This window comes from Morus notabilis, unplaced genomic scaffold, assembly GCF_000414095.1.
Source record: "Morus notabilis unplaced genomic scaffold, ASM41409v2 Scaffold2726, whole genome shotgun sequence".
NCBI classification, from domain to species: Eukaryota; Viridiplantae; Streptophyta; class Magnoliopsida; order Rosales; family Moraceae; genus Morus; species Morus notabilis.
In genome coordinates, this window is record NW_010364885.1 from 15,559 (window position 1) to 26,723 (window position 11,165).

The 11,165-nt window shown below is 34.6% G+C and overlaps 1 protein-coding gene across 1 annotated transcript; it reads right to left on the minus strand.

The window, feature by feature from the left end:
- Positions 1-6,663: 6,663 nt before the first annotated feature.
- LOC112093313 (major allergen Pru av 1-like) lies at positions 6,664-7,466 on the minus strand. Its single transcript, XM_024171491.1, has 2 exons — positions 7,219-7,466; positions 6,664-6,996 (listed from the first exon to the last, which is right to left on the minus strand). The coding sequence occupies exons 1-2, from the start codon at positions 7,400-7,402 to the stop codon at positions 6,707-6,709; spliced, it is 474 nt and encodes a 157-aa protein (XP_024027259.1). The 5' UTR covers positions 7,403-7,466; the 3' UTR covers positions 6,664-6,706.
- Between the last annotated feature and the right edge of the window lie 3,699 nt (positions 7,467-11,165).

Below are 11,165 nucleotides of genomic sequence, written 5' to 3' on the forward strand. Positions count from 1 at the left end.
TTTAGAAAAGAATAGGTGATATATAAGGAAGGCCCTGGGGTTTTCTCACAATTTTATGGAATTTCTCATTTAGTTTACTATTTTGCTATGTTGTTGATTTTTTTTATTTTTTAATATTTTTTTATCATTAAGAATTTAGTTTCAATATACAGGTAGTAACCGTGTATACAAGTAGTAACCGTGTTTACAGATTGACACGACACGTTATTGACTTATTTAATAAATGAGTTGGTCATGTCGTGTTTGTATCAACCCTGTAATAAAAGAGTCGTGTTTTGATTTTTTATTACGACGTAATTATTAAATGGATCGTGTTCGTGTCAAGGGTTATAGTGTCAACAGAGGGGCGTGACACAATACGAATCCGACACAGCCGCATGAATTAGCACCCATAAATACTATAATCCGACACGGGATTATTAAAGGTATGTTTTTTAACCGAGTGTCACAAAGAGTGTTGTAACACTAGTTGTAACACTGGGGACAGATAGATTAACATAAACAAAAAAGACACAAGTAATTGATATCGCAGTTCGGTGTACACACCTACATCTGCGGGGTCACGCCCAGACAATGAACAATCCATTAAGATCAAAGGATTACAAACACTAATTGGACTTATACACTAAAAGACTCCCTCCTTGATGTTGTCGCCGCTGTGTAGAATCTTCTTAGAGGTCTTGTCTAGTGAGCCCCACTCGTCTTTGAAGGCTTTCTCACAAAAATAATGTCTTCCTCCCAAAGAACCACTTTTTTCTACTTTCTCTTAAAGAACATCAAAATAGCCTTTTGCTATAGAATATTTCATTCAAAGCTCACTCGCACAGACTTCTTTTGAAAAATATATCTCTAAAAACCATGCCACATAATATGGCCTTGAAATTCTTTTAAAACCATAAAGACACAACTCCACTTTTTCTCTTCCAAGCCACACCTTCATATACACACACAAATGAATATATAGCAAGAGTACTCTCCAAAATAATCTCCATATTATCTCAACTCCTTCACGTGCATGTGCTCATCATAATCTTAAATCCCACCAGCAAACCGATTTGATCTCAATCAATCCATAATATTTAAATTTCAAACAACTCATTTAATTCAATCCGAATTTCCACTTGATTTACGCAGCATCCACCTCTTGGCATTATATATTATTCCATAAGCGGATCAATATTTCAATCTCAAATCAAATCTCCATGATTTCGTGCAACAATAATATCTCCTCAAATCTTTACAAATATCTCCACAAATGTCTCTGAAATAAACTTGCCCAATTCTACTTTCCATTTTCAAAAACTTTCTACATCCGGAGCAATTAGCAGAATAAAATCGCCACAAAATCTGATTCTGCATCAATCATGAATTTAACCTTGTTTTTAAATTTTGCACAACCCAATTTCAAAACTAATAAAATCCTAACAATCTCCCCCTTTTGCATTTTTTGACAAAACTAACACAAGTTTCTATATTCAATAAAAATTCAAAAACTTTCAATAAAAAGACAAATCATAAAAGTGCAATGTTCTCCCACTTTTTGACAAATATAAGCCAAAGAAAAAAAAAGAAAAAATATTTTAGAAATTATTGTCGCAGAAAGTGTTACAACACCTGATGGAACACTCGGTACAACACTTTTCTGTAGATCATCTTTTAAGGTTATTGATCTTTGCAAATCGTCCTCCCTGAATCCTCTTCGAGTCTTACTCCCCCTAGTATAATATTCTCACATGCATATTACTTTTATCACCTATCAAAAGCTTAGAGTGACTATTACCACAATACCCAGAGTTAGTAGTACATGCTTTAAAAGAAGTATAAGCCCTATGACACAATAAATCAGATTTCCTTATCCACACACATCTAGAATTTTTTTTTTCACATCAATCTTTGCTTTAGGTGTCTTTCTTGAGAATACAGAATTTGATAGATTAATAAGCATACATCTCTTCAAAGCATTTAAATACTTGTAGCATCTCGGTCTTATATGGCCAGGTAAACCACAGTAATGGCATATGGGGACAAAACTTTTATGTCGAGGGGGTGAGATAATAACCTTCTTACTGAGGGTAGTCTAAGGTTCAGGAGCGGGTGTCTCCTTCACAAATACTGTCTTGGACGTTGAGCTTTCACCAGTGTATCTAAGGCCTTGACAATCACCACTTGATCTTCCCAATGAAAGAATATGTTCCAGTTTATTTGTACAAGAATTCATCATTTTCAAATTTTTCTGAGTACTCTCAAGTTCAGCCCTTGTTTCCTTTAACTTCTTTTATCTCTCTGCAGCATGGAATTCATAATTATCAGCAGCTCTCTTCAACACATCAGTCTCTTTGATAAGCTCATTGACGCGCTCCCGTAGAGACTTATTTATTTCACACACTTTAACCCATTTGCTGAGCATGGTCTTATAAGCTTCCTAGATAGCATCAACTGTCAATTCCTCACCATCGCTGTTACTTTCAGAATCTGAAAAATCTCCTTCATTTTCACTGTTCAAATATTATGTTTCAGCATTTGTTATAACACTATCTACGACACTTGTAACACTATCTGAAGAAACACCTTGATTATTATAAACATTGAAGGCAATGAAATTACTCTCATGATCATCATCATATTCCATTATGCCCTCAAATTCTTCATCATTCGAGGTTGCATTGAGTGATTTCTTCTTCTTCTTGAGAGTGTTAGCACACTCGGATTAAATGTGGCCGTAACCGTTGCACTCCCAACATTGAATTCCCCTATTTTTCTTCTTAACATTGGAGGAATTTGAAGCTCACTTATTTTTCTAAAAATTATTGGAGTTGTTAAAAACTAGAGTTTTGTTTGAATTTCTTCATCACCCTATTGAAATGCTTAGTTAAACGAGAAAGAGACTCTGCTAAATCTTCATCTTCTTTTTCAACGTTATCTTCTACTTTGGCTTTTAGAGCAATCCCTTGAGAAATCTTCATCTCCTTCTTATTTTTCTCCTTATTGTTTTCATCTTAGTTCATTTCCAAGGTCCGCAAAGAGCCCATTAATTCGTCAAGCTTCATTGGCCGCATGTTTTTGGCCTCTTCAATAGCTGTCACTTTGTGAGCAAACCTTCGAGGGAGTGATCTCACTGCCTTGCTTACAACTTTTTCCTTAAAAATTTTCTCACCAAGTGCAAAAGCCTCATTAGCAATATCACATAACTTTGAATTGAAATTAGAAATTATTTCATCTTCAAACATGCGTAAGTTTTCAAACCTGGTAGTGAAATTTGAAGCTTTGATAGTCTCATGGCTGTCGAGCCCTCATGTGCCATCTGAAGAATTTCCCAAGCCTCATTGGCCTACTCACATGTAGAAATGAGTTTGAATTGATTGGCATCCACCCTGTTGAAGATGGTATTAAGTGCTCTTGAATTGCTATTTGCCAATCGATCTTCTTCAGTACACCATTTCTCTTCGAGTTTCAAAACTTCATCTCCAGCCTCATTTTTGGTAACGAAGTGCGTCCAACCAATTAGAACAACACGCCACACTTTCTCATCAAGTGCTTTGATGAACGCCTTCATACGAGCTTTCTAAAAAGAAAAATTGCAACCATCGAAGAGAAGGGCATGAAACCGAACCACATTCTTTCAGAAAATCCATTCCTGTTACAATAGAGCAGCTCCCAAAAACTCACTAAGCAAACAATTAGTGAACCACTCTGATACCAATTGAAAGGTTTTTTTTTAACTGGGTGTCACAAAGAGTGTTGTAACACTAAGGACAGATACGTGCAGATGGATATATTTTTCTATGATTTCACAGCAACAAATTATAAGTACAGAAAGATTGACAGAAACATAAAAGACATAAGGAATTGATATCGCAGTTCGGTGTGCACACCTACATCTACGAGGCCACGTACAGACAGTGAATAATCCACTAAGATCAAAGGATTACAAACACCAATAGGACTTATACACCTAAAGACTCCCTCCTTGATGTTGTCACTGCTGTGTAGAATCTTCTTAGAGGCCTTGTCCAGCGAGCACCACTCATCTTTGAAGGTGTTCTCCCAAAAGCAATACGTCCTCCTCTTGAAGAACCACCTTTTTTTTTCTCTTAAAGAACATCAAAACAGCCTTTTGCTACAGTATATTTCATTCAAAGCTCACTCTCACAAACTTTTTCTGAAAAATATATCTCTAAAAAGTATGCCGCATAATATGGCCTTGAATTACTTTTAAAACCATAAAAGACACAAGTCCACTTTTTCTCTTCCAAGCCACTCCTTCACGTACACACACAAATGAATATATAGCAAGAGTACTCTCTAAAATAATCTCTACATTATCTCAACTCCTTCACGTGCATGTGCTCACCATAATCTCAAATCCCACAAGCAAACCAATTTGATCTCAATCAATCCATACTATTTAAATTTCAAACAACTCATTTAATTCAATTTGAATTTCCACTGATTTACGCAACATCCACCTCTTGGCATTATATATCATTCCATAAGCATATCAATCTTTCAATCACAAATCAAATCTACATGATTTCGTGCAACAATCATATCTCCTCAAATGTTTACAAATATCTCCATAAATGTCTCTGAAATAAACTTGCCCAATTCTACTTTCCATTTCCAAAAACTTTCCAAATCCAGAGCAATTAGTAGAATAAAATCGTGACAAAATCTGATTCCGCATCGATCATGAACTTGACATTGTTTTTGAATTTTGTACAGCCCAATCCCAAAACATGCCAACTAAAACTTCCTAATAGGGATAACACACAGATAGATCAAAAGTAATGTTACAGAATAATTTTCATTGTCTTATTCATAATAAGGTTAAAACATTTTCTGAAACAATTCAATACAAAGCGGAATATCCCATTTCCACACTCTTATTGGGAAGCCCAGGAAGTCTAGGACTCAAAAAACAACATGCATGTTTTGGAGTTTTTTTTTGCAGTTCAGTCATTTTTCCACGAACTGCAGAACTCCACCGATCGACCAGACCGGTCAACTGGTTCCCTCTTCACCGGCCGACCGGTGAAGAACAACTTCTCTGTCACCGGTCAACCGGTGCACACGTGATTTGATCCGGATTTGTCTAAAAACCCTGTTTTGACCCTGGTTTTCAAAGAGAATCCAAATTAGTTTCATTTGGGAACCTAAGGTAGATGGATTAGCATCTTTAATCAATACTTTGAGATCAAAACCCTTAGAATGACGATTTGAGACATGAATTGATTATGAAACTTGGAATTAGATTACGGCACACTAATAGGAAATCAACATGTATGATTAAGACTGATTCATTTTAGGAATGAGGATTGAATCCTAAAATGTTATTTTGTATAAATGCTAGTTGAAGAATCGGATTGAAGGCTTTGAGGAAGTGAAAGCTAGAATAGCGCAACGCTAGCAACATGTTTGGTACTTGAGAGGTAGGATTTCTTGTCCTTTTCTTTTATAGCTTATTTTTAAGTCTTTTGTCCTTACAAAATGTTTTAAGGAAAGGACATGATTGATAAAGAAAAGTGTTATAACACAATAGCTTGATTTTAGCTATTGGAATCATAATGAACCGTTTTAAAAGTTTAATGAATATTTTCTTAAGATAAGATATATTGTGAACTGGTAAGCCTGTTGATGGCGTAGATAGGATATGCAGAGAGTATCCTCGAGGGCAGAACCTGAAACCCGAACCGGGTCACTACGGTGGTGTTAGGGCTTGTGCTTGTGGTTGTGTAAGTAATTTATCATAGTATAAATTGCTTGTTGATGCCTGTAATACGGAAATTATAGTTTATACTTCCTTTCAGAAAAAGAGATGTTAGGTTCCGGCTGTTGTGTTGGAATTGGATATCTTTATTTATTTACTTATTCATTTATTTACTTATTTATAAAGTTTATTTCAAATTACATCCTACTGACAACGCGATTTAGGAGAGAAATTTTATTTATGTTGTAAAGGAAACGTTTGATGTGCAGTAATTAGTAACAATCATATAACTGACAATGCGATTGAGGATAATATTATTCACAGGAAAATGTGATAGCTTCAATGTTAACACGTACGGGCATTGAATAATGATATACTTCAAAATGATTCCTTGATGGCCACCGCTTTTATATTAAAGAAATTTGTACATTGATTAGGATTGAGATTAAAAAATTTTCTCGTTTGCAGGTCACTTTCTCTGGTAAATTTATTTGCTTCCAAGTTTTGGGCATCGGTATGAATTTTCTTAAGTCCAGTCTTTTCGAAAGCTTCAAAAATTAGTGCATTAAATTAAATTACATATCAAATATATGTTACACAGTACATTGTTAAAAAAAAATAAAAAAAATAAAGAGCTGATACAATACATCCTAGCTAGAAACTTTAGGAGACATCAAAAATTAACCAAAATGGAGATAATAGACGGATCGATCAAGATAGATAAATAATTTTCATTGTCTTATTCATAATAAGGTTAAAACATTTTCTGGGGAGATAATAGACGGATCGATCGAGATTGATAAATAATTTTCATTGTCTTATTCATAATAAGGTTAAAACATTTTCTGAAGCAATTCAATACAAAGCGGAATATCCCATTTCCACACTCTTATTGGCAAGCCTAGGAAATCTAGGACTAAAAAAACAACATGAAAGCCACATCCTTTTGCTTAGGAGAAAAAAAAAATAGAAATTTGACAAGCATATAGTTCAACATATTTAGTTGTAAGCGTCGGGGTTTGCTTGGAGGTAGCCTTCGACGAGCTTAAACAGACCTGCGGCCTTTTCTTTTCCCTCCTTAGCCTTTGCTTCATCGAACTGGGCATCTCCAACGGTGTGGAACTTGGTAGTGACCTTAATGATGCTTCCTCCATTTGGGGTTGCAACGAACTTGGTCTCGTGAGAGATTTTCTCAACTTCCGCACCCAAAACATCTCCTTCAATCAAGCTATGGCTGTAGCTAAAGTTGTTGTGGTCAATTGAATCAAGCTTCTGCCTCACATACTTGCCTGCAAATGAAATTTCAAGTGAAACTTTTGAAATGGAAAGAGTTGGAAATGGAAAAAGCCTATTTTTATTTATGTACTAATATAGATTAATTGCTATATATTTGGAATTGAAACTGCGTTCCTAGTTTAGTAAGTAGGCTATTCCTCTCTTTCAATTGAAGATATGTAAACTATGTCATTAAATACATAGGATCACGAAGATTAAAAAAAAAGTTCACTTACCATCAGGAAAGGTGATCTTCTTGATAGTTCCGGGCCCTCCATTTCCTTCGACAGTCTCAGCACTTTTAGCAGCTTGGGGAGCAATTTTTGGGAAAAGGTTGTCGGCATCAAGGACGGAGGCCTTGAACAACCTAGCGGGAGCAACGGTGGAGGTAAACTCATCGTCAAAAGTGAAAACACCCATGATAATCGAAGGTTTTGAATGGGATCAAAGAGGAAAAGATAAGGAGGGGTTGTTTTGAACTTTGAGGTGTTTTGTGTTGAGGAGATGTGAATATAGAGAAGCTATTTATAGGCAAAGGCTGCATGTTGCCCAACATGATGAATCCCCCGTTTATTGGACGTATACAGTGGTGTGAAAACCATGTTAGTTTTGTCCTGTTAGGAAATTATATTTTTCAATCAGTAGCATTTTAGTCAAAAAAGGGGCGCCCTGAATTGATGTTCTATTAATTGGGAAGAAACGGTTACAGAAATGGGATTCCCAATAAAAACTATTTTTTCCCCCATTCTTTCTTTTGTTGGGGATGTGTGTTGGGAATGGAAACGGTGTAGATAAGTGTCCATGTTTTCTTTGATAATTGCAAGTGTTGAAGGTTGACTTCTAAACAGGCCAGCCGGTCAGAAATAAACAATATTTATTGTAAGTACTTCTGTCTTCTCTCCCTGAATTTGTCTAGAGCATTTGAAAAATATATTTTTTTTTGGTATCCAAAATCTTATTCCCACAGTTCTTTGCATTCCTGACATATCCCATATCTTCAATTTTTTTTTTTAACATATCTTCAAACTTGTTACTTGTCCTAAAATTTTCTTATTCTAAAAAATATTAATATGAAATTTACTTGTTGATGTAAGTAATTCTATTAATTTGAGGCTTTGTTTAAGATATATAAGTTCTTAATCGTTTGGAAATTTGTTTCGGATTAAGAAATTAATCTTCCGCTTCAGCAAAGGCCGGGACACAATAATGTTGTTATTATTATGTTTTCTTCCAAGTAGGACCTGCTATCTCATGCATTTATGTACGTACCCAAAAAGAGAAAAGGACAGGTAGAAATTAACAATTAGAGACTTCTCCATCAAAAATTCTACGTTGACGAAAATAATTTACACTTTCGTTCGTATGAATAGTTAAAGCCTAGAATATTGGTCAACAAATCCTACCTCACTTTTTTTTTTTTTTTGAGAATAAATCCTTAATATAAAAAGTTTTCCTTCTAGAATTCAACATGGGAAATGGCAGACGGAATCATTTTTTTTTTTTTTTTCATTTTTTTCTCATAAAATTAGGGATAATATTTCTTATGTGACCATTATTTCTTAGGGATTTTAGGAATGTGGTCCGTTTGGGGTTTGTTCCTTGCTTTGGAGCGAGTTCTGCTGTGCTTCCAATTGGAATTTGGCTCTTCGCCGGTATTGCGAGAATAGGCAGCAAAATAGCAAACCGCAAAAATGGAAAACAAGAATAATAAATGACAACCACATGAGTTGCAAACAGGGAAAATGACATAAAAAAATGAACGACACCAAAAAAAAAAAAAAAGAAAACGACGTCAAAACAGAAAAAGTTGAAACACTACAATAAAGTCGGAAAGCGTCACCAAACCAAGTAACAAACACCTACTATTAGAGAAGTGTAAAAATATTAGGGCTGACAATTTGGATTACGACCCGATAACACGACATGAAACCCGCACGAAATTAGAGGGTTTGAATTTTCTTTAAATAGGTATAGGTAAAAAAAGGGTTGAACCCGTCAGACACGATTAAATGAAGGCCTCAGCACAACACGAAATTAACCCGAAATAACCCGTTTAGTAAACATGTCATAAGTAAGTTGAGTCGAACGTGACACATTTTTAACCCATTTAATATCTATTTTATTTAGATGTGTATAAATATATTTTTTTAAGAAAAAAATAGGTGCTATATAAGGAAGGCCATAGAGTTTCCTCACATTTTTATAGAATTTCTCATTTAGTTTACTATTTTGCTATATTGTTGATTTTTTTATTTTTAAAATATTTTTTTATCATTTGGAATTGAATTTCAGTATACAGGTAGTAACCGTGTTTGCAGGTTGACACGACAAGTTATTGACGTATTTAATAAACGAGTTGGTCGTATCGTGTTCGTGCCAACCCTGTAAAAAAAGCGTCGTGTTTGGGTTTTTATTGTGACACGATTGTTAAATGGGTCGTGTTCATGTCAAGGGTTATAGTGTCAACAGAGCGGCATGACACGACACGAACCCGACACGACAACATGAATTGACACCCTAAATACTATAAATACAAAAATATAAAAACGACACGAATTTAAGTATAGAGAATGTGAAGCGACAATCTTCTAGGAATCAACACCAAAATATAAACACGAATTTAAGTATATGGCAACAAATTGCAACCCTAGGGACACCAGAAGTTATGGACGTTTAATCCAATATGAGACAATTAGTCAGAAATATATGAACAATAAAGGAGAAAACTAGCCAAAAATAGGTGAGCAAAAACAACTGGAATAATGGTTTTAATTAAATCCATTACTTCTTCAGCAAAGGGACACTAGCTGAAATCTTCTTTCATATCCGTTCGTTTTGCTCGTCTGAGTTAAAAAGTGCATTCATATGAGAGAAAATATTCTAGATGAAAAGGTTGAAGTTGAATTTTTGTGAGCGAAAACATTGTAGTGAAAACTTAAGTTGTGAATCGAACTAACGAAATGAATGGGACCACGAACGACTACTTGTTATGACAGCAAGGTATGAGATGATATCAATCTGCATTAAGAAATTAATAGTGATGATCATTCAATTCCTTTTTATTAATCTTTGAAATTAGAAATACGAGATTTTTCATTCTTGGACAACCATCACAAGGAGAAAATGTAACCACACTTTTCGGCACTTCTCGATTCAAACAACATCTCGAGGAGGATTCGCACTTAGAATTGGCCTATTCCTCAATCCATTTCTGAAGTTCAAGGCGGGTGAAGGTCTGCACATTTGGACCAGGAAGAAAGTTCAAGTTCAGACCTAATTGTCTCTTCAAGCTATTTAGTGGAAGTTCGGACCTAAAAATGATGCATTACTTGGTGGCTGATCAGATCGAAAGGTGGACGTTTTTTGGGTGGTTTGGTGGTGTTAATTTTTTGTTTTAATTGTGTTTAAGGCTGGTTGAAGGTTTGTAATAATTGGTAAGTTATTTGATGTGCTTTAATTAGGGGTTTTTAGCTATGTTTAATACTTGGAATTTGTGTGGTTTGTAACTTCAGCTTTGTATGGCTGAAAAGGGAGTTATGTTTTAAGTTTTTTTTTTTTTTTTTTTTTTTTTTTTTTTTTTTTTTTTTTTTTTTTTTAAGCTAGTAATTAGTGGCTGATTATTGCAGCCATTAGAAAAACGTTTTTAGCTTGTTAAAGGTCTTTCTAAGGATATAAATGGTTATCTCATTGGTGGATTTCGCGAATTCTTAAATTTTCTCTATCTCAAGGTGGTGAAATCTTCTCTTTAAATAGTGAAATATTCATTCCTTTCCTTTCAATTTTCATCCTTTCGGTATCACTTATTCTTGAAAAAATTTCTTGTACTATATATACGAATACGAGTTTGATTACTGGTTATTTTTTTCATATTCGGATGAAATATCATCACAATTCTTTTTAATTTAATTCACGTAAATCCTCGGAGAAACGGTTAACTTACAGAAATGGGATTCCCCATAAAAACTATTTTTTCCCCAATTCTTTCTTTTGGTTGGGGAAGTTTGTTGGGAATGGAAACGGTGTACATAAGTGTGCAATTTTAATTTTAAATTTCAAGTGTTGAAGGTTGACTTCTAAAAAGGCCAGCCGGTCAGAAATCAACAATATTTATTGCAAGTACTTCTGTCTTTTCTCCCTGAATTTATCTAGAGCGTTTGAAAAATGTTTTTTTTTTTTTTTTTTT

Coding starts and splice junctions, on each gene's coding strand:
- LOC112093313 (XM_024171491.1), bottom strand. CDS start 7,402: ATGGGTGTTTTCACTTTTGACGATGAGTTTACCTCCACCGTTGCTCCC. Junction 6,997..7,218: donor GAAGATCACCTTTCCTGATG/GTAAGTGAACTT, acceptor TTTCATTTGCAG/GCAAGTATGTGAGGCAGAAG.